General features: G+C 39.9%; 1 protein-coding gene across 1 annotated transcript in view; it reads right to left on the bottom strand.

Moving 5' to 3' along the window:
- LOC142159288 (scinderin-like) overlaps positions 1 to 23,099 on the bottom strand; it is a 97,646-nt gene extending 74,547 nt beyond the window's left edge. The window contains exons 1-3 of the mRNA XM_075214045.1: positions 22,806 to 23,099; positions 14,908 to 15,062; positions 12,243 to 12,404 (exon numbers count right to left, since the gene is read on the bottom strand). Of these exons, the coding sequence (XP_075070146.1) occupies positions 12,243 to 12,404; positions 14,908 to 15,062; positions 22,806 to 22,998 (510 nt within the window). The 5' untranslated portion in view covers positions 22,999 to 23,099. The remainder of the gene's footprint in view (positions 1 to 12,242; positions 12,405 to 14,907; positions 15,063 to 22,805) is intronic.
- Positions 23,100 to 24,897: the final 1,798 nt, after the last annotated feature.

Here is a 24,897-nt window from a genome sequence, read left to right as displayed (position 1 = left end):
GCAAGGACCTGATCCCTGACTTATATAGACAGCAGTAAGACTCTAATATGATTTTGGAGGTCAGTTATAGTCAGCCCATCCAGCACACCATCCATGTATCATCCCTTCATGAAAAGACGTGACAGCTACAAAACTGATGTCACCCAAAGCTTTTCTTTATAAACCTCACACCACATCCGAGCAAGACCTGCTCTATTCGCACCTTGACAGTACACTCATATAAAGCCGTGTTGCTAGTTCCTGTTACACTAAAGCCTTCCAGATGCTGGACAGAAGTACCGAAATATATTAAAAAAAAATGTGCCAGTAGGCACATATATTCCAATCTTACAAAAAATATTTCCCAATCTTGCTGATCACAGAACAAGATATAATGAATTGATATTATCCCACATGATGAGCACCCTCTTCAGTTAAATCATCATCTTTCGGATATATATCTCCCTATCATGGCTAATTCAGTTTTTCTTTGCAGTTGAAAAAAGCTTGACTTATACATTGCCTTTCAGCTGTTGCTGCCCCTAGGCACAGACCTGCGTTGTCTAATACTAAATCTGGAAGTGAGTTTTAGTAATCTGGGCACACATTGACAGGTGCCACTATTTGGCATAATCAGCCAAACTAGACAAAGGAGTGCATTTATCAAACGTTCTGTAAAGAAAAAGTGGAGGTGTTGCCATTAGCAACCAATCATATTCTAGCTCTCATTTATCTAGTACATTCTAGAACATGATAGCTAGAATCTGGTTGCTACGGGCATAATTTAGGGCTGAAACACACATTTTTGAGTGCAACTTTTTTTAACGTAATTTACCTTTTTTTGGAGTCTCAATCTGAATCGGGCCCTATTCCTCTACTTTTTAATCACCTGATTGCTACACTATAATTGGTCCAGCAAAGAAATAGCTGCTTGGACTACGTGTAGGAGACCGGTGCACGTTAAAAATGCTCTCACTGTATAATCTCTACAGGAAAAACATGTCAGACCAGCTAGAGAAAGTTCTTGTTTACACTAAACCCTCAGTCAAGTTAATTATCAAGGTTCCATCTAAATTATGTTTTACCCGGAACGCAAACAATACTTTAAAAAGTCTAATTGTATATCTTGGCCTTCTATATGGAAGGGGGAAGGGTTAGAATGTGATGTGAGAAACAACTTTTATTTGAACTGTGTGGCCGGATATTCAGCATCATGGGAAAATATTGTACAGGATATGGCTCAAAAAGGAAAACTTCAGGGGGTAGATATATCAAACCTTCTAAAAAGGAAAGGTGGAGGTGTTGCCCATAGCAACCAATCAGATTCCAGCTATAATTCATCTAGCACATTCTAGACCCTACTTGCCAACTCTCCCGGAATGTCCGGGAGACTCCCGAAATTCGGTTCGGTCTCACGGACTCCCGGGAGAGCAGATAAGTCTCCCGCATCCCACAACTGCCTTCCCAAAATGACGCGATTTGTGGTGAATCGTGTAATTTTGGATCCGCCCCCCGCAACAAAACGGAATTTCCGTTGCAGGGGGCAGGGTCAAAATGACGCATTTGGCTGTGCCCCGACTCCTCCCGCCCTCCAGTCACACCCCTCTCCCGGAAAGAACTTGGCGAAAGTAGGCAAGCATGTTCTAGACTACGATAGCTGGAATCTGATTGGTTGCTATGGGCAACACCTTCACTTTTCCTCTTTTGATAAATCTACGCCCAGGAGTTAATTAATTAATTGGAAAAATTCTTGTTTTCCTGACATGTCCTATCATGCCTTGCTGAAAATCAAGGCGGCTATCGAACCTGGTTGCAAAAGTGACCTTACTGCATGATAACCTCATAGACATCCTATCTATATAATAATTCAATCATTCTAGCAGCTTGCTGTGTTAAAGGAAAGTTCTATTTTACATAACAATTTAACTATGTAACATTCTCTGCCACCCATGGTAACCAACATTGTCAAGTGATTTTATTGAATAAAATGACACTGCTCCCATGTCTGTAAGATAGAGGGGAGGTTTGATTTAACGTGTGAAAAAAAAAAAACTAAGGAAGAGATTATTGTAGCTTTAAATGTTGTTTTTGTACATTGTATGAGATGGTTGAACTTTGTTTCGTATCGCTCAGTGTTTAATGCCACAATCTACCCACATTACTGTGAAAGGAGCTTCACCCGCCCCCCACTCTTTGCTGTGGTAGGTGCCTGCTCTTCCACTAAGCGCCTATAAATTAAGACATGGCGATAGGGCTGGTTTTCTGTCACAGTTTACAACAGCGATGGAAAAGCACCGATCGTCAATGATTTATCGATAAAATATGGCAGGTTTAAATGACATATACGCAGCTGGCACAGAGATGATGGTGGGGAGCGGTGAGGTTTACCTGTCCGCTTCACCAGGCCAATCACAAGGACATGCACTAGCCCGATCCCACAAGCGCAGTGGAACTAAGAGCCGAGACTTTTAGTTTCACAAAAACAGTAAATTAAAAGAATGTTTAAAAATAGAATAAACATGTTAAAAAATATTTTAAAGAATCCTCATGTGGAAAAAAATGTTTTATTTAAATAATAAAGCATTTTTCACTAAGTTTCATCTGCTATCGCCATCCTGCAGTGCTATCACTGGGTTGACTCTTTGATAGATAGGGAGAAGAGCTATCCCTGGAGGAAGCGACAGGTGCTTTCTCCAGTTCTTAAATTGAGTTATTAATCAATGGTATTCTGCTAGTCTCCTTTGTCCTCACATCATACGATTGCCCTTGACACATACAGTACCGTCTTCTCCTACACAATCAGATGACTGGGCAAGTCACTGCCTCCCAGGAGATTAACGCACCCATATCCTGAAATACTCTGTGCTGTCATGATCATCATGTTGCTCTAGCTCCGCCCATTTCAAAACAAAGTGCTCTGTTTTTGAGAAGAGCAGTGCCATAAGTAATATTTAGTTATTACATATGATGTAGCTTTGATCAAACACTGACGGACCTCGGGCACCTCACAAGTGATGTAGGGTTTAGTTGCAGGGCGAAGGGGAGAGAGTGGCACAACATTCCTCATGGTAATGACTAATCTCATTATCAAGCATACATGCCCTTCTTCTGCCACCAGGTAGGGTTTCTTTGTCTTTGGCTTTCACGAAAGCTGAATAATAGAATCCTGGAGAGAGTAGCTGTGCAAGGATGGACAATTGCTCATTAGGTAAGTTTAGCATAGAGAAGTTATAAAGTATGGCTATGGCTGACACACACACTCCCTAAAAAATAATAACTGTTGCAAGCTGGACATACAACATGGTTGGCCTGAGACGCTGGGGTTATGGGTGTTACTGCTATGATCCTTTGTAGTATGAAACTGAAATGTAAAAGTTCCAGGCGAGAACTGACGGATGGAATTTTTTGTATTATTCTGTAACTAATTATAATACTAGATGTGGTTATTTACCACAGCCTTACAGAAGTGGAAGCAGAACGCTAGAATAATGAAAAGCTCTAACCATAGTAACAGGCAGATTTGAAGACAGTATGGACAAAAGTTGCTTTTTCTTATTTTCAGAACATTGCTGTTGTATATTGTGAAATATTACAGTCAGAGAAGATCATAGGGCTAATTTACTAAAACACTGCACAAGTAAAATGTGCAGTGATCCAAAGAAATCAATCAGACGTTCACTTTTATTTTCTAACTGGCGCTAGAGAAATCATAGTTATATAGTAAGATTAATAAAAAACAAATTTACTTCCGTCTATCCAGAGGAATACAATACAAAACCACAGTGATTTCCAATTTGTCCTCACAGTGAGAAAATTCCTCCTGACACCAAAAATTGATTCCCTGGTTCAATCACCCCAATAATTCAATATAATATTGACAGCTAGAAAGAAGGGAGTACCTATAATGAGTCAACCAGGGGCAGAACAATTATGGGGGGTGGGGGGCAAAAGAATGTAAAATACATGCAAATAAACTTGAAGCAAAAGTTTAAAAATTACAATATTTGTGTTAAATGCTCACACCTAGCAAACATAGTTTTATGGGAATTTATATAAGGGATAAGAAGGATGACATCTGAGGAACACACCTGATTAGAAAAAAAAGATTTTGCCATTACTATTCCGTTGGCATAAAATCCTGTAGTTTTACTACCCTTACTGTGAAGAACCCTTTTTTATGCTAATGGCAAAAATTTGTCTTTCTTCCAGTCGTAGGTGTGTTTCCCTTGTTACTGCACTGTCATAGCCAATTGTTGATCGTTTCCTATAGGCTTTTGCACAAGTGTACAATATAGGTCTGGAAAATGCATTTATTAAGCCTTCCAAATTAACAAGGTCCAGCTTGAACAAAATGAGCATTTTATATCTGTGTTTGTGCTCAAAATATAAAAAAGATTTGTGTACTGTTTATAATTAAACGTTAACATAATTTCATCTGTAACGTCTTGTGAAATGCTGATCATTTCATATTAGCTGGCCACTTAATTTAATAACAGTGTGAACTGAATTTGGAGTGCATTAGAAACCAGAATTCTCCATCTGGTACAGATATCAGGTATCAAGATCAGGAGAACATTAATCTCATCTGCAGCTCTTTAGTTGAACATTTACATTGGGCTTAGTGCTGATTTAGGACAACTGCAGCCCAACATGTTCTGCTTATCGTCTGTGCGCTGTTCTCAGTTCTTTGTAATATTTGCTGTTCTTTCCAACTTCCCCTCAGTTTTCCTCACATCCACATTTTTTATTCACATATGTCCCCTCGCCCCTTCTCTACATTTGGCTCCCATAAAATACACCTTGGTTTGACAAACTCACTCCCAGCTAATTGACCATACTGCTAAAAACCACTCTCACAAATCATTTTCTCTCTACCTCCCTCGCTTGCTACTGTGGATCAGGTCCCTGCTACACACCCATCTGTACTTGGTCACACCCACCTAACTTCTCACACCACAGTGCTGCCCCTGCTTATTCATTTTCCATGCCTATAATCTGTTCATTTCTCCTCCCTTCTCCTGTGATATTTTATAATGTTCGCTGTTTCACTAACAAAGTTAAAAAGTGATTAGTATGCTATTTGATCCAGTCACACAGCAATGTTGGTCAGGGATTCCGAGGGTTGTTGTCTTGTGTGAATTGTGTAAAGGGTGGTAGTAGGGTAACCAAGTGAGGTTAAGAAGGTAGTTGAGGAATATTAAAAGCTTGCTTGAAGAGGTGGGTTTTCAGGGAACTCTTGAAGGTTTGTAGACTAGGGGGAAATTCTTATTGTGCGAAGGAGGGAAATCCACAGATTGGGTGCAGCTCAAAATAAGTTCTGTAACCAAGGATGGGAGGATATAATGAGAGTGGATAAGAGACGCAGATCTTGTGCAGACCGGAGTTGTCATAATTTTAGATGTGGTTATTTATCAAAGATTTGCAGAACTGAAACCAAAATGCTAGATAACAATGATGATAACATCTAATGTTAGTAACAGACAGCTTTGAACACAGTATGGACAAACGTTTTTTCTCTCATTTTCAAGACTAAGGGGCACATTTATCATCACTCGCAAAATATGAAAAATAGTTTTTAATCCTTATCGCATTGATAAGGATTGAACTATTTCTCATATTTATTTAAAAAGCAACACAGGAACAGCAGTTCCGAAAAACTGCTGTTCCTGTGAAGTAGAAATCATACTTACCACAGCTGCTTCGTTCCCGAAGCAGTATGTGGTCAACGGGGTCCTCTTCTGACTCCAGAGCGCATGCGCCGAGTGAAACCCTCGGGCATGCGCACAAACATCTCTGTTCTCTATCGGCAATTATAGTTTGCAGAGAGAAAGTGTGAGTGACAGGGAGGGATCATGTGATCCCTCCACACATGCGCTGTCCAGCTTCAGCTGGCGTACATTATCAAGACAAGTTCCCGAAAAAATCTATTTTTCGGAACTTGTTAGATTGCAAGAGGGAGCAGTCACCATACTATTGAATGGTGACTACTCCCCAAAACGAAGCAGAATGCAAAGCAGCAGATATCCACGATATCTGCTGCGATGCATCTTTAATAAATATGCGGGGGACACATCGGGGCATGGATTCTATGTTAAGTGCACGTTAGTGCACCATCACAGTTTGTTAAATATACCCCCAATATTGCTGTCACACACTCCATTCTCTTCTTTTCATCTGTAATGTTCTCTCTCTCTCTCACTAACACAATCTATAGCTGTACATGATCCCCTCTTCTCTTCCTCCCTCAAGCTCTTTGCTTTACCAGAAACCCGGCACTCCCAGCATGACTCTGCAGTAGGATGAGCCATCACCTATGGTGGCACATTCATTTATGGTTGGTTCTCGTTCTCCCTTAACTGCCGTCCTACCATTTGAGGCTACATGTTGTTATCGTCTACTGTCCATCTAGCTCTACATATTCTACTGGTACGTTACTTGAATGGTAGCTATTTTTCTTTCTGTCATCAGACTGTCAAACTCTCATATTGATGACTTTAACTGTCACATTGATGATTCCTCCGACTCACATTTCTGAAGCTGACAGGTGTTCAGTAATACCATAGTGTTCCCCATTGCCTTGGTAGGACTTTGTATGAAATGCTGACAATGCTTTAACCCCATTTGTTACATGCTTATTGCTCTAAGTTGTAAGTGCAATCCTTTATCTATACTAATACAGTCTCAACCTCTATGAGGACTTTTATTTTGCAGCGTTCCCCCTTCGTTCATACTACACAATTCCATAGCTGGATCACCAAAGTGCTGCTTCTTACCTTCAAGATCCTCCCCTCATCTGCTCCTCTCCACATATCTGCTTTATTTTCTCGCTATGCCCCTAATCGTCTCCTGCGCTCTGAGAAGAACTGTCTTCTTTTCGTATCCTTCACTTCCACTTCTCTGTCCCTCATCTATGTTACTGTAAAGTCCTACAGAGTATGCTGGCGCTATGTAACCAAGCATAACTATCTACTGCACACAGGGGCGCCCAGAGGTCCCTCCGCTGACATTTGTGCTCCCTCCTCCTGATTTGCCTAAACTGATAACCTGGCGGCTTCAGGATGCCATCATTTTTTGAATGGTTTCCACTAAGTGTCACTGACTGGGTTTTTAAAATAAATTCTAGTAAACTTGTATCCTTCAGCAGCACTCACACTATAAAAATAAATTAATTGTTGCCAAGTTCTCCACAACTCAGTAGCACAATGCTCACAGACAACACCTACAAACAAACAGCAGGAGCATAGCACAATTTATTTGCTCTGCCCTGATGTATATTTAAGGGCATCTCACTGTCACTAACTAAACAGTGGATAATTGTGTTGGATTACTGTTACAAAAGAAGAACAAACTAGTGAAAGGGGATGCCTTATGGGCTGATAAAGAAACCTCAGGAGACACCTCAATGTAAAGTCTGGTGTGTATGTAGACCTGCTCTGTAGCTAGAGATTTCTTTTGTACAACTTGGGAGCAGAGTCTAATGGGAACCCCAATATTCACCACGTCCCCCCTTAAGGGAGTGAGTCGGTACACAGTAAGTCAGACTGGTTATACCGGGCAATGCACAAACATCTAAAGATAAAAAACTATTGCTCAGGTACTGGAGTAAAGGTAGACGAGATTAAATAGCCAGTGACTTATGAGCAAAGGAATCCAATGATTAGAGCAACTTGTAGCCAAGCAAAACGCTATAATGTGCACAGGGCTAGACCCTCAAAGTCAAAGCATTACAACATTCCAAGAGGACTAACCTGTAGCCAATCAGAGCATTAGAACGTTCACAGGACTAAAACACTAAAGCAAGCTGTAACCAATCAGGGCATTAGAACGTTCACAGGACTAAAACACTAAAGCAAGCTGTAACCAATCAGGGCATTAGAATGTTCACAGAGTAAGAGAATGTTCACAGAGTAAGACCAGTTTGCATTATGTTCTCTTTAACATACAAGTGTAGGTTGAGGAACAGCTACAGTAGAGTAAGCGCCCAAAAAGGTTGCTTTACAGAAATGACAGGTAAATAACATCTTTTCATTACCACCAACGGGCCAGGTTTTCAGGATCATCTGAGTGGTAGTGATTTATTAGTTTTCTGGCAAGCGTATCACCAAACTTGCCAATGGATGGGGTATAGAAGATTTCCAAAGACAAGATGTAAAACCAGAATCTATTGAACCTCTTTTTCAAGGTGTTGTTTTACAGTTATACGAGGAGGATCAAAGATAACTTAATTTACAGGTTTGATTAAATAATCACGAAGGGTCTGATTAATCTTCGGACGTCATGTCCAACTGCGTGTTGTATTTTGTGTGAAACTACTCTGCGCATACCCAGAAACGGACCTCATGCCAGTGAATGCCATGGCAAGCAATTCATGTCCAAATGCCACTTACAACTGCATACGACTTCAACGGCAGAATGGGTGAACGCAAGTAGACAATATACAGTAAGGGTGTGTGCACGCACATTTATCTGATTGAAGTACAGTGTATCTCTTAAGTCTGGGTTTTTCAGCTGTACCACTTGCAGCTACAGTGCAGGTGTAAGTGCTACTGTTAGTGATGACTACATCTATCATCATCACCATTTATTTATATAGCGCCACTAATTCCGCAGCACGGTACAGAGAACTCATTCAAATTAGTCCCTGCCCCAATGGAGCTTACAGTCTCTCTCTCTCTCTGTCTCTAACAGACAGAGAGAGAGAGAGACTAATGTCAATTTTGTGATAGCAGCCAATTAACCTACTAGTATGTTTTTGGAGAGTGGGAGAAACCAAAGCACCCGGAGGAAACCCAAGAAAACACACAAACTCCACACAGATGAGGCTATGGTTAGGAATTGAACTCATAACTCCAGTGCTGTGAGGCAGAAGTGCTAACCACTAGGCCACTGTGGTGCCTGTATGGGAAGTAACGTAGAGCCAGGCCCTACTTATACCCAGATTCAAAAGGAAACATTTCTTGAGATGCACTTCTACCTGAGTACAACATATGTGCATGTAAGTAACATCTGATTTTTTTGAATGCAAGATGCCAGCACATTGTGTTTGAAGATGAATCAGGCCCGAATTGCATCTTAAAAAATCAAAATAAAAAATTTGGTCATTGTAGCCTCACAAAAGTGGCTCCAATAATTTCAAAATGGCAAAGGATCCAATGAATTTTGGATGAATTCACCCACAGTATTTTTACTGGGTTACATCCTGGAACCTTTTGTATACTTGGCAGATTTTTACGATCCACAATAAAAGCGTCATCTGCATGCTTAATTTTAAATATTGGTCCACATTCCGCCACCACTCCCCATAACGTAAACAATTTATATGTTATCTCGTCCCACCAGGAACCACATGTTACAAAACACAAATATATAATGTAAGTGTCATTAATTATCAAATCTAGAAGTCACGTAAAAAAAATTAAATATATGGGGTAAAAACACTGCAAATACAGAATTAGAAAACACTTATATACGGTAAGTACACACACACTATATATATATATCTATCTATCTATATATACATATATATATATATATATATATATATATATATATATACATACACACACATATACATACATACACATATATATACTGTATTTGGATGGTTAACAATTGTGCAGCATTTTTAAGCACACAGGGGGTATAAACGGAGGGGAGGGGGGTGTGCATTGGGGTAGATTTATCAAACCTAATAAAGAGGAAAAGTTGAGGTGTTGCCATTCTATCATGCTCTAGAACATCTAGAAGATGATTTTTAGAATCAGATTGGTTGCTATGGGCAACACCTCAACTTTCAATAAATCTACCCCACAGTCTCTGGTTTAGGAGAAGAGTTTTCAGATGTACATTTTTCATACCCCAGAGGGCTTGAATAGTGAATGGGACGTCTCCTTTCTTTAATAAACTCTAATTGCTTATTGCACACACTGACTCATAAATAACTATATAATTTCCTTTTTGCACAAATTGGATGCTGAGTTACAGTTAATTGTTTCACTATATCCTTTGCAATTAGTACAATATTGTTTCAGCTTCTTAATTTCCTCATCTATCATATGCTTTTCCATTTTTGTTATTGTTTTTTGTAATATTATATTATTGTATATATTAGTTTTTTATATGGTCTGTTTTTTAATGACTGTTGCGAGAATACTCTAGCTAGAGATAGCCACCTAATCACAGTTCATTGTAATATTACGTGTGTGTTTATTGAGAGGTCTTTTTAACACTTATAGTGGGGTGTGATTGTTAGACCTATGATTAATGCTTTGTAGTTTGCTGTGTCATGTTTTTAACAGAGTAAAAAAAGTAGCCATTTTTTTCCTGTATATCTGAATGATACAAATGTACTTAATTTTCTATGTGTTATATTCAAATAAACTATACACAAGAAAAACACAACATATTAAAGTCCACAGCACCGTACTTAAGTCATGCTGCCTTTCTGTGCAAATGTATTATACAATTATTATTCCTCATATCTATGCATGAAAAAAAAGTCTGGGAATTTGAATAGGACCATTTTTTCATGTGGTTTGGTACATAATGGATAACAGGTCCCGTGAGAAGTACATTTAGCGATTTCTTTGCTTTGTTTTAATAGTGCAGTCGTGTCAAGTTTTAATTTTTAAAGGACAGATGCCCATGACATCACTGTAACCAGGAGAATCACTTGTGAGTAGAAAGCTTTGTTGTTACACAACAGCTTGCTAGACTAATCAGATGGGAACATTGACTTTGTTTTTCTTCAATGTTTGAAAAACAGCGAATAAACATATCTATATTATAGATTGCTGAGTAATTAAAGCATAGACATATTATTTAGGGCTCAGCATTGCACCGTGATCATCAAACCAGGCTCAATTCTGAATAGTGTCGGTGTTACCAAAAAGGGTTCACATCGGTAGTGGTCAGCTGGTGCTTGATTGTATTTAATTACAGATCCACACAATTTCAATTATTAAATTGTACTTTTGTTGCACACTTTCCAGACTCTTTGCTTCATTTATTTATATAAAATGGTCATTATTTCTCTTACAATATACTGTATATATGTAACTTTTGGCATTGGTGTCATTATCTGAAAATAGGCAGATATATGCAGGGTCTAATTATCCAATAGGCTGACTAGGTTGGAGTCTAAGGTGCAAGGAGTTTTGGGGAAGCACAAAATATTTTAGGGTGTAAAACTGTCACAGGGGTTGGTGTAAACTGAAATTTATTTGAAATGACAATAGTTATTCTCCAAAGTAGAAACAAAACATGAAATAAAAATGTAGCAAGGATTTGCATTCCCATGGTAAAGGCTGAAGACAATGGATCATCTTTGGGCGGGTGCTTGAGGATTAGCGAGTAGGAGAGACAAGGATAGCCACAGGCACAGGTATGACTGCCCCCTTCACATCTTAACCCTCAGTAGCACTTATGTGCATACTTATAAAATAAAAATAGCTGTTTACTTTTAACTTTATGTTTGCATGAAACAATCCAGAAGCCATAATTCACTTCTTACATCAGTTACAAGGTCAGTGTTTTGAATATGTTTTGTATAAAGCCTTTACAAGGCTTATAACAAATAATATTGAGCTGCATGTGTATTCATGGATTCTAAAAACTCCTGGGACATCTAAAGTGGGGTCCTGCCCGCAAATACATCCCAAATATACACAACTTTGTAACATAAACAAGACGTCATGTATAGCTCAATGTACAAGCCTGTTGTTCAAACAGAATAATGACTTAGTATCACTGGATTGTATTACAGTTTATCTAGCGGTAGGGAAAACATCCCCGATGTTTGTATTGTGAATTATGTTATTACCATCCTTATGTATCGCTTATTGTTCTCTAATCCCATTCACATATTATATTACAGTAATAATAACCTGTGCAAAACAAAACCTTCAGGATCATTCAAGGTCATATTTATTGATACTGGTCCAGCGACGGGTATGAGAAAAACGTTTTTAATTTAGAAATACAAAAATAAAAAAAGAGTCTAAGGTTCCCTAGGTATTTTGAGTAAATATGACCTAAACGCTGCACTTCACATGCTAGTGCCCCTCTACCCATTACCCTCTCCTACAATATTGTTATAACAAAAGCTTAATAGAAAAGAGTAACTGCAACAAACATAAAACTATTTCTATGGTGCCCCCTTAAACTGGGGTACCCTATGCATGTGCCTAGTTGGCGATATGGGAAAGACAAACCTGAGAGTTTAGAAGTGTAACAAGACTTCAATATAACATCATCTGACTTACAGCTCCAAGATCGATGATGAAACAGTCTCCACTATTGAAGCTGGACCAGTTCAGTGGGACTTCTGTGGCCCGGATCACTCGCCTTCCCTTGATGTGAAGAAGTCGTTTGGCGCTGAGGTCATTAGTAACCACGTGGGTGAAGCCAGAAGCAACACCGCCAGCCTGAGAAATAAATACAGAAAATAAATTGCATTATTATTATTATCCGTTATTGACATAGCGGCAACATAATACACAGTGCTGTACAATTCACTACCATGGGCACTCAAGCAGGCAAACCCTGGTGCCAATTTACCTGCCAGTATATTTGTGGACTGTGAGAGGGAACTGAAGGGCACAGAGAAATCCCACGTAAACACGAGAGAACATACAGACTCAGACAGCAGCTAGCGCTCGCAGTTCGTCTTGGCTGACTGCGTCTGAGGTTCTCTGTTCACGCTACAAAGAGATGCTTAAATTATTTTGATTTTTGAACATTAGTTAAATAATATTTTAGATAATGATCTAAGCTTGAATGTGTTTGCGCTGGTTCGCACATGTGCGACCTGGCTCGGAGGCGGTTTGCAAACCGGCACGTCCACGTGCAACTCCAGGTCAATCATGGTTGAAGTGGCTCTAAAGTGGTCGAAACTGTTTGACTCTTGAATTTAGCTCAATATTTTTAGTGATCAAAAATTCAATGAACTCTGGCTTATTTTCGAACTGATTCAACGAACCGGTTTCAGAAATGATAGAAAGTCGATTCAAGCTCCTCTAGCCTGGCATACATAACTTCACATAGGTCCATAACGAGGGCTGTGCCATAGCGGAGACCCCCCAGGGAGCAATACTGAAGGGGGGAGCAGTTCATGAATATTTTAGGTTCATTTGGTTAAAATTGAGGGCTAGGGAGTTGGCATTTTTCTTTCTCACTACAGGCACTAAAATTTTAAGTTACGGCTCTTATTTCATATACAAACTATAACTTTAATTAATTAGTTTAATTCCTTTGGGCATATTTAATAAAGCACGATAGTGCTTTTAACGGGTTATTAGGGTCCCACAGTGTCCTCCGCAAATTTATTAAGGGGGCATCGCAGCAGATATCATGGATATCTGCTGCTTTGCACTCCTCTTCGTTTTTGGGAGCAGTCACCATTCAACAGAATGGTGACTGCTCCTGGCCGCAATCTAACAAGTCCCGAAATGTTTTTTCGGGAACTTGTCATGTTAAGCTGGCGTACATCATCCGAATTGAGGAAATCTAATGCTGTCAGCTCTGCTCCGGAGAGCAGAGCTGTACAGCGCATGTGTGGAGGGATCACATGATCCCTCCCTGTCACTCAGCGCTCTCTCTCTGCAACTATCGTTGCAGAGACAGAGAGGGGATCTGTGTGTGCATGTCCAGTTCTTGGAACTGGACATGCGCACTTGAAGAGTGAAGAGAAGACCCGAAGACAGCGCTTCCGAAGAGGGGGGTAAGTATGTTTTTTTTTATCACTGAAACAGCAGTTTTTCGGAACTGCTGTTTCTGTGCAGGGCTGTACATAAATGTGAGAAGTAGTTCAATCCTTATCATTGCGATAAGGATTGAAAACTACTTTTCACTTTATATGAATAATGATAAATGTGCCCCCTTGTCCGATGACATAGATGTACGGGTATCTGATTTAAGGATTTAAGGCAGGTTTGCTGCTACTCCTGCAGTCTGGTGTGATTATAATTTATTGCTAAACTGTTTATAATTAACTGTAAGGCTTATTTACTAATGTACCCTAACCCATAACACCACTCACACATGTGTGTATTTTGTTTGATGCGTATACTACACCTGGGGATGCAAATGACCTTGAGAAGTCTCTCCGAGGATAATGCATTGTCACACTGTCATTCATACAGGTAACAGAAGCACATTCTGCTCCACGCTGTAGGTAAAGTGTTAACAAACTAAACTAACAGGACCCTGGTTAGCTGCAAAACAAAGTATCTTTTGTTGCATTTATTAAAACACATGAACGAGGAACTTGTGTGTTCGAATGAACATTTGAAGGATCATGTCTGTTTCGGTCGGTGATTAGACACATATAAGATTGGTGACTGGGAACACAAGAGTTAAACACTGCCCAGACACCACAATTACAAGCTGCAGAATAATTACAGAAGTTGCATTATGTTATCAAGCTAAGTGCAACGTACTCATAACCCCCAACAACAGCTGGCTGGCTGCAGGCTACTTATCGCTACTATAAGTTACACAAACTTTTCCATGTTTGTTCTAATCTTTATGATTTAAAGTGCCGTTGCCAACTGTTATTAAATTTATTAAAGTCAACAAAAAATAAGTCACATTGTTGCCCATCATTATCTTATATAGTGATCAATAAAATATATGTTACTGACATTTCTAAACCTCACACTAGTTGCTTGTGCCTGAGTAGCATTGTAAATCTATTATTAGATACTCGATTTTGATATGTTCATATTACATATATAAAATGTCATAAAGTTTCTTTGAAAAAATATTATTTTCACGAGTTGGACACCCAAGTATAATCTAGATTAACAATGACGCATTAAATGAAAACAAAAAGCAGATTTTAATCAACCAACAAATCTTACAGTCGTTATTATGAGCGCCCGGAACACTAGAAACATTGTTTCTGTTTTGAATCATCTGATAATTTACCTTGTACTTAATTCCATCTTTGAAGTTACCGAGAAAGGCGCTTGATTCGTATCCTTGTAGTTCTCGGTACTGAATGGGCTTCCCGCCAAGGAAATCATCGAGCTGCACGGTGAATATAGCTGCAGATGTGCTCTCATCTTGGGAGCATTCTTTTCCTGAAGAGGATATATAAAACGTGTATAATGAAGATGAAACCTTTGCAAAATAGGCATTTTAGAGCATTTCTTTGTGTTTTCAAAAGAACACACAAAAAGCACATAAAAAAAACCTCATAAAAGACATAAATTTCATTGAAGCGGCTTTCATTCATGTTCAATTCATTTATTCATTCACAATTCAAAGCTTATAATTGGCTTCCTCCATTCAGCCAATCAGATGATTTCTGTTCTGATGCCAGAAAGATTCAACCCATCTGCTTTTTCACACATTAATGAAACAAACATTAAATACAGAAGAAGTAGGAGTCAATGGTGCCGTTCTCTCCATTTCATTCTAAAATGTTCACACTGCATTTAAAGTTTTAGATGGGGGCACACAGTGTCAATAATTGCTAAAGGTGCTCCCAAAGTGTCCAAAATCTGTACCACACTAAAATGAGAAATCCTAACAGCATATCAGTATGAGAGGAGGGTGCGAGAGACGTGTATCGTAAGTTATGTATCTGCTAATTTGTATTTACCCGGTAACTTAGCAGTCCTAAAGACTGTATCAGGAGCCATTACTCAGCACTAGGCCCCAGTCTAGGATACCTTGGTCCTCATATAGAGTCGGAGGTAAGTGAAACGCGTAAGTACAACTCTAGTTCAGGCCGTGGGAAATCCCCATGTTATATATTTGACTGTACTGACACTGAGAGCTCATTTTCGACACGTATGAGGGTTTTTGCTTTTATGCCAAGCCCAGGATCCATGGATTTGTTACACATGAAGAGCCTGGGTCTAAGTGAGCAATAAAGAGGGTGATTGAGGGTAGTGTAGGGGAGTTTTTATTTCAGATAGAATTATTTTTGCACTTGAGTCAGAGTTTTATTTACATTTTTCCATGTTGCACTACATCCCTGCTGGCACTTGTGGTTCCCCAAGAGCCAGCATGCCCTGACAGCCATGGGTTATGCTGGTGCTTGTAGTACTACAAGCACCATCATGCCTAAACACTTAATGGCAGCCTGGTCTGGTTAAACCTATGGGGGAAGGGGGGGGGGGGGGGGGGGGAAATCTCGCTAGTGAATCCAGCCTTGTGCTGTCCAGCCTGGTGCTGGTAATAGTAAATTATCAGTCTTACCAGGGCTCTGCGGCCTCATAAGGCAGACACAGAGCTGTGTCTTCCCCAGTGTGTGCAATTTGCATAGTATTCCGAGTCGCGTGTATCTAATGATGTGTGTGACTCAGCATCCTAAGTACATTTACACTTATGCTGTAAGATTAAATTGCTTTTGACTCTACATGAGGCCCCTTGTGAGTTTTCCAGGCATGTTTTCAATATAAACCAAACTTTACATTATCAGCCCTACTGGTGATTCCTCTAATACACTGTAAGAAGATTACAAATTGATGTGATTGAGCTCTCATTTCAGCTCTATACAGCTCTATACAGACAATTTTGATATGAAAACTGGGAATCACTTTTGACTTGAACCTTGCTCCAGTCTCAACAGCCTAAGCCACTTGTAGTCGTGGCAGAGCCTGATCATCCATTAGGCAAACTAGGTTTCTGCCTAGGGGCCAGTGGATACTAAGGGACCCAAATTATCCTAACCCTATTTTACGTGTTCTTTTTGACATAGGGAGGAGAGGTCGGGGTGGGGGATTTGGTCCCCAATTCAGAATGTTTTCCTATGTCCACACGGGGTCCTAATCAGGCTCTGGCGTTACGAAAAGTTTCCTGAGAACGGGACATCCTGATGTCATCTGTGCAGACCATCCAGGTGCATTGGTGAAAAACCAAGGGCCATATGTACAATGTGAATCGCCAACCACTGCATATATAAGGACCACAGTGTCTGCTTAGGTAGAGAAGCACCCCCCCCCCCCACATCAGCGAAGTGATGAGAGCATGGTGGATAAATATTAGCTACGTATAATCACTTAGGTTATTTTCTGTATATCATTCAGCTTAGTGATGCACAGAATTTGCTATAAATTAATGTCAGATAGCGGCATTACCTGCTCAGTGTGGGTCACACTGTGTTATTTATATTCCTTGGATATATGTATATATATTACGTTTTATCCTGAACTACATAAAAGCTCTGTGTTCTGATATTATAAAGTAATTGTTGGTGTCAAAAGTCAAAGCAATTTGTGCTCTCCTCTGGCATCACAGGAGCTAATGGTTTACTAATAACAGACTTTCATATACAGTAGATAGTGCTGAGGTCACATGACGAGTTACAATTCCGAGTATCTCATACAGGAACCGGACTATCAGATCAGCGGAGGAGGGCGATAGTTATCTGACTAGGTTATATGTTATGTTGCAGAATCAAGCTGTCCATCTGTGCAGCTCAACTCAAAGGCTGTGTCCTTCAAAAACCTTTTGTTTGGCTTTCAGTTTTAAAGGTAACTTTATGCTACATTGTATGAGATGTCCTAGTTAATTGCAACATGCACCCTTTACAATGCATTAATGTAATTAAGTTGTTTTACTATTTCCCCTTTTCCTTAGATGACCAGGAATGGTTTAAATATAATTATGCCACAGAATCACCATCTAGAATCGAGATTAAGGTAACCTACAGAAAAGTATAACAGCAATCCCATGACATTTTTGTTTAACATAAATGTGGAAGGCTGTAAGAAGAATGTTCCATGTCCCCTTGTTGTTGCTTTTTTCAGGTTGCAGTTAATGATTCATGTTTTTTGGATTGCCATGGCAACCACAGACACATGGCACATGATGAAGTGAGCAGAGAGGTTTTGAATCTCTGTATTCTGTCTGCCCCCCTTTTTCCATTACATGGCATGTTGAGAGCTGTGAGCCTGTGTCTGACTGTTTCTGTGTCTGGCAGCCATTCTGTTTACCAAACAGAGAGCTTTTGAAAAGGAGATAATAATTTGCAGGAGGACCGCTGAAACAAATGATGTATGCTTAAAAACTACTGAACATTCTATTTAAAGTGTAAAAAATCTACGTGAGATTGCTGCTTTAAACTGTTGCAAAATGATGTAGAAGTATGTTTTACACATTAGACAGCTTAAATACCTAATGAACATTTCATATTCATTATGCATTTACAATTATGCATACATTCATTAAGTGTAAAGTTTGTGCCACTATATTGCCACATAGCCAATCTAGCATTGGCTCATTTTAGTTCCACATTCTATGGCTGTAACTCATACATTAAATTAAGATATACATAACACTGCTATAACAATAGGCTGTGACCTGAGACAGGCCTAGGCCATAAAATTCATCCAATAAATCTATTTTAAGTCTCAAACAAGGTAAATCAGTTACATTAAAATTTAACTCAATGTATAGACCAAGTAGTAGAGACTAATTCTGCCCCTAACTTTAAATTCAGTTTTGGTTGGCATTATCTACCCGGGGTCTAGAACTCCACCCGAACCTGCAGATCTCCCAATGTCTGAGCTGACATTCTAAGTGGAAGAGGGCACAATTGAAACAAGAGCAGCAAATGTGTTTCATACTGGAGATTGGGATAGTTGTGAGGGTGCATTAGAGTGAATAGTGTTTTCCTGATTGAGCGTGGTAGGGAATTCCATAAGTGGGGAGCAGCATGGGAGAAGTCTTGTAGGCAGGAGTGAGAGATGGTTACCAGAGACGAGAAAAGGCGCAGGTCAGAGTTAGATCTAAGAGGGCGGGAGGGAGAGTATTTTGATATGAGATTTCAGATGTATGCAGGGGTTTTGAGGGCTTTGTTGGTAAGTGTGAGTAATTTGAATTTGGTTCCAGAGGACACAGGGAGTCAGTGTAGGAATTTGCAAAGTGGTGTCGCAGATATGGAGCGGTGAGAGAGGAAGATAAGTCTTGTAGCAGCATTTAGGATGGATTGAAGTGTGGATATATGGGTGTTAGGAACGCCAGATAACAGGAGGTTGCAATAGTCAAGACGGGAGATGATGAGAGAATGGATAAGCATTTTGGTAGCATGTTGGGTAAGCAAACGGCGTATTCTGGCAATGTTTTCAAGGTGGAGTCGACAGGACTGGGAGAGAGTTTGGATGTGAGGAATAAAGCAGAGGGCGAAGTAAATTGTGACACCAAGGCCGCAGGCTTGGGAGACAGTGAGGGAGATTAGAGGGCAGGTGGTAACAATTTTTTGTTTGTATATATGTCGTATTTATATCATTGTCTGTTTTGTTTTGTTATAGATTGTTTTACTGTGCTTTATGGAAAAAGTATAGATAAATGGGTATCAGATTAGGCAGGGTGACTGTTATTACACATTTCAGGGTCTGATGCTTAGGGCTCCAATATAAAAAGTTTATCCGGATACAGATCTATGCATCAAAACTAATAGATTCAAAAAGGATCTGATTATTATTGTTGATGATGATGATGATAATAGGCAGATTTAGTTGCAAATGAGGGTCTGTCTATTCCTAAGAGGTCTGGTTTTGTCTAGTTTTGCATTCTTTGGTAAAATGTACTATTTTCAGAACTTGTTATCTAGAATTGCCAAAAAAAAAGTCTTTCTTCATTATAATTTTGTAAATGGTAAAATCGCCAAGGTCTTTTATAAATAAAACAGAAACACTGTTATACATCATGTCATACCTTAAACAAACACTTTTCCGTAATGTTCCCATGAGACCTTCATCCATAATAGAACATCCCAATACCACCGTATTTCGCTGATGCACAGAGCGAGGTTTCTGCAATGTCCGTCTTACAAAGTGCTCAGCTAATGACTGCAGGGGGACGACTCAGATACATTTCTTTAGTAATATCATTTACTTGGCAGAATGCCTGTGCAAATAAACAGATCCCAGAGTCTGTGCCTCACATCCCAAGGTTTGTCTACACAGATATTTATAATGTTCTGCTAAAAAAAAAATCTCCTATGCAATGATCGTGCAGATCACATGATTCATGACCGTTTGGTCAGATATTGTAAGAGTGGGTACACTTCCACAATCATGTTTTATTGCACTACAACACATCGGATCTGTTGATTTGTTTCTATAAATTTCCTAAAAATCATGATCAATGATGGAACGATGTCGGGCAAATGTGGACGTGTGTACGCACTCGCAACCATTAATTTTGGGGGGGGAGGCATTAACTGTGCTTGTGAGGGGGGGAGAGGGGGACATTAACTGTGCTTGCGGGGAGAGAAGAGGGGGACATTTACTGTGCTTTAGGGGAGGGGAGAGGGGGACATTTACTGTGCTTGAGGGGAGGGGAGAGGGGGACATTTACTGTGATTGCGGGGAGGGGAGAGGGGTACATTTACTGTGATTGCGGGGAGGGGAGAGGGGTACATTTACTGTGATTGCGGGGAGGGGAGAGGGGGACATTTACTGTGATTGCGGGGAGGGGAGAGGGGTACATTTACTGTGATTGCGGGGAGGGGTACATTTACTGTGATTGCGGGGAGGGGAGAGGGGGACATTTACTGTGATTGCGGGAAGGGGAGAGGGGGACATTTACTGTGATTGTGGGGTGACTCCGTCTCTTGAGTTTCCCCGCTGGTCTAGTCGGAAAAGAAGTGAGGCGGTGCCACGGCTATCCACATGACATTACTGCACATGCGTGGACCTTATGTGAAGGCTTCTTCTGAGATAGTTGAAGAGAAAGGTCGCAACAATGGTAGCTGCGTATCTGTATATTCCCAGAGGCATCATACAAGTGACCTGAGGCTCTATAAGAGAAGCCTGTCCCATAACGTTATTGCACGGGTATGCAGTATACCAAAACGCTTATACTCTGCATAAGACTGTTGTACAACCATCCTCTGCTAGTACCGTTAACCCTGTGAGGACCTGCATTGCTTTGCTGTGACAAGTGTTCAATAAACCAACACCTTGGTTAAGTTTAAACGTGTCTCGTTAAACATCCATATCCGACAATGCTGACCCCTTTTACAGAGTTACGATCTTATCGGCAGATGGTTATGACAGATGAAGATCACAGATCTGTAGGTAAATCGTGTAGGTGTGTACACAGGAATCATCCTGATCATTGGGACTTTCAGTCATTGGTCAAATTGTTCCAGAATTTACATCTGAAATAAGACTGTACCCAGCTTTACATAATGAAATTATATTATATGGTACAACAAAGAGACAAAACACAAAATGATACAGTAAATAGAATGGGACGTGATTACATATGGAGATGTGACAGAGCTACTGACATATTGGTATATAATAAGAATGAGATACTTTAGTACAGTACATGGAGAGGGGGGAGAAGGTGGGGCTGCCAAGGACCAATCATCTCTGACCATAATGTGTTTTAGTAATGCCTAAGGGCAATGCTGTTTGTAACAATTATGACATAGAAAATGACCCCTTCCTATGGAAAGTTTCAAACTGTTATACACAAGATGCAAATTTCTTTCATTCCATTCCAATAAAATGTTCCCTTTACTTACAGTTGTAGTTGATGGACATAATTCAACCTATACTATAGTATTTTTAAATGTCACAGTTTCCGATCAGTTGAAATCTAAAAGTGAAAAGAATGAGTCTATTGTCATGAGTGTAAACAATGTGATATAACGAGTCCTCTAAGACTGACAAATCCTTGTGTCTGATGGAGTCTCTCCCCAGGGCAAGATGCCAGTTCTGTTGCCAACTATCGCCACTGGTCCATGGCATGCTAGCTGCCCACCCGGGGTACTAGTTTTACAGACAGTTTATTAATATGATGACAGAAGGCAGAGAAATAGTTTTATTGCCAACAGTCCCTAATTTCCAAAGACAGTCTCAGGTCTTCACGATTTGTCTCTAGAATTTGTTGTCTCTTTTAATGTCCCTATTTTTTTTTTTAACTCACCAACTATCCAATATATTTATTCTGCACATACACTGCAGTTCCCACTGTAATCTGTTATTCTCAGGGCCTTGGAATAATAAGTATTATAGAAATGCATTTACCATGCAAAAATATGAGATTAAAACTATGTCCAGTGAACACGTGATGCTGGAGATTGTAGTTCACCAAAGCCAACTTGAACTGCATCGTGTACGGAATGTTTACACCAACTTTACAATCAGCAAAGTGTCTTCGAAGATTATTTTCAAATGCTGCCAGCTATGAAACAGTCAAATCTATTATATGTTTATTCAAAACATAACCTTTATCAAAGTCATGTTTTTGGCTGTCAGTATGTACCATTTTGTGGCAACCCTGCCCTTTTACTGACTCTTAGACCTCATACCCCCTGGGGGGTAAATGTATCAATCTCCGCATTCTGCAAGTCGCTGATATTCGGTGACTTTGCCGGACAACTTTAAAACGGCAATGTCTTTACAGGCAAAACTTGTCATATGCAAAACGAATCAGACAGTGTGTTGTGAAAACATTTAAATGCATAAGAATTGAGTTGGTTTAAATGCACTTAGATTAGGGGGTGCGTTGAATGCAGTTGCACACATTAAGGGGTACTTTGTTTAAAGCAACACACTTTGAGAAAATCTAGGGTAATATTTACAATGACACAGAAGACATGTGGTAAGAAAAAGGTTTCTGAAATTGCTGGGTAGCATTTGTATATTATACAATTGAAAGCCGATTATATCTGTCCAGTTCTGACATGCTACATTATAAGGTTATTAACATCAACACACCTCTCTGTATTCTCTGTGACAGATTAAAGCACCAGCCCTCATTCTAACATGCCTAGTGAGATTCTTTCAAAAGACAATCATACAGCAATCACACAGCCACGCTTTGCTGCAAGCCAAATACAGACTAGTACTTACCAAGCCAGTAGTGCAGGTCGTAATACTTGACGTTATTCTTGACAATGGTGTGCAGGACTAAGTAAGCATCTCCCACATAGAAGTTACCATATAATTCTTCAGGTACCGGAGCAAGATCTAACTTCTCAATTCTCCAGATCTGGAGCCCAGTCTTCTGGCCGGCGTTGGCAAACTCTTTGTGATACAGAACCATGGTGCTCTCCGGTCAGACAAAGGAAGGGAACTTTAACAATCAGCTGTTTGCTAGATTCCTGCTAGCAGTGTGCAGAATTAATGTAAAACAGAGTTTTATAGTCTGAGCAGGAAGAGGGAGTGCTCAGTAGGTGTGTTCTCTACAACAACCTCTCTCCTCTACTCTGCAGTCTATGAAATATATCAGATACAGAGCGTCTATTCATAAGGACTTTTATTTTTAGCGTGGAAATTATTTTATTTTCATTACAGCAGAGTTATTTTCAGTTGTGCAACGGCTTTTACAACAAGACTTGGTGATAAAAGATTTGTCCCTCAAAAATTCTGTCCCTGTTTTTCAGTATTGACCAACAGCACAATAATAATTTTTTTTTATATATGCAGTATTTATAATATATTGTTATTTTCTAGGCATACTTTTAAGGGGTAGACAGGATGCGAGAGATTGGCCTGCTGTTCTGGGGGTCCGGGAGACCTACCCGGAATTCAGGAGTCTCCCGGACATTCCGGGGAGAGTGGGTAAGTGTGTGTTAACATTTAGAGCCTGATGCAGATTTGGTTGAAAATTGGACATAATTTACGGCAAAAAAAATCTGCACGGAAAAAATAGCGTATTTCTATGCCCATACGTTAAGCCTTGCGCATCCTACCATCATACTTGCCAACTCTCCCGGAACGTCCGAGAGACTCCCGAATTCTGGGCAGGTCTCTGGGATACTGGGGGGAGCTGGCAATTCTCCTTCATCTGCCCACTTCCTAGGGAAGATTTTCAGTTTTCATGATGTGCTTCTCAGGGAATCGCATCATTTTGGCTTACACCCCCCCCCCCCCTGTGTTAAAATAACGCGTTTGCTTAATTGCACCACGGGGGGAGGCCAAAATGACTTGATTTTCTGATTTTATCTGATATGAAAACAGCATATATGATGATAATGGGAGAATGACTGTGCTGCCGTATAGTGTGTGATTATAATGGGATAATGGCTGTGCTGCCATATACTGTGTGAGGATAATGAGATAATTGCTGTGTTGCATATACTGTGTGAGGATAATGGGAGAATAACTGTGCTGCAATATACTGTGAGATGATAATGGGAGAATGACTGTGCTGCCATATGCTGTGTGAGGATAACGGAAGAATGACTGTGCTGCCATATACTGTGTGAGGATAATGGAAAAATTGCTGTGCTGCCATATACTGTGTGAGGATAATGGGAGAATGACTGTACTGCCATACACTGTGTTATGATTATGGGAGAATGACTGTACTGCCATTTACTGTGTGATGATAATAGCTGTGCTGCCATATACTGTGTGAGGATAATGGAATAATTGCTGTGCTGCCATATACTGTGAGATGATAATGGGAGAATGACTGTGCTGCCATATACTATGTGAGGATAGTGGCTGTACTGCCATATACTATGTAAGGATAATGGCTGTTATGTCATATACTATGTGAGGAAATTGGCTGTACTGCCATATACTGTGTGAGGATAATGGTAGAATGACTGTGCTGCCTTATACTGGGTAAGGATAATGGAATGATTGCTGTGCTGCCATATACTATGTGATGATAATGGGAGAATGACTGTGCTGTTCTATACTGTGTGATGATAATGGCTGTGCTGCCATATACTGTGTGGTGATAATGGAATAATTGCTGTGTTGCCATATAATGTGTGATGATAATGTGAGAGTGTCTGTGCTGCCATATACTGTGTGAGGATAATCGAATAATGGATGTGCTGTCATATGCTGTGTGAGGATAATGGAACAATGGCTGTGCTGCCATATACTATGTAATTCTAATGGCTATGCTGCCATATACTCTGTAAGGATAATGGAATAATTGCTGTGTTGCCATATACTGTGTGATGATAATGGGAGAATGACTGGG

The sequence above is a fragment of the Mixophyes fleayi genome, chromosome 5 (assembly GCF_038048845.1).
Source record: "Mixophyes fleayi isolate aMixFle1 chromosome 5, aMixFle1.hap1, whole genome shotgun sequence".
In the NCBI taxonomy this organism is placed as follows: domain Eukaryota; kingdom Metazoa; phylum Chordata; class Amphibia; order Anura; family Limnodynastidae; genus Mixophyes; species Mixophyes fleayi.
Note: the sequence above shows the minus strand (reverse complement) of the source record. Positions and strands in the feature narration are given on the sequence as shown.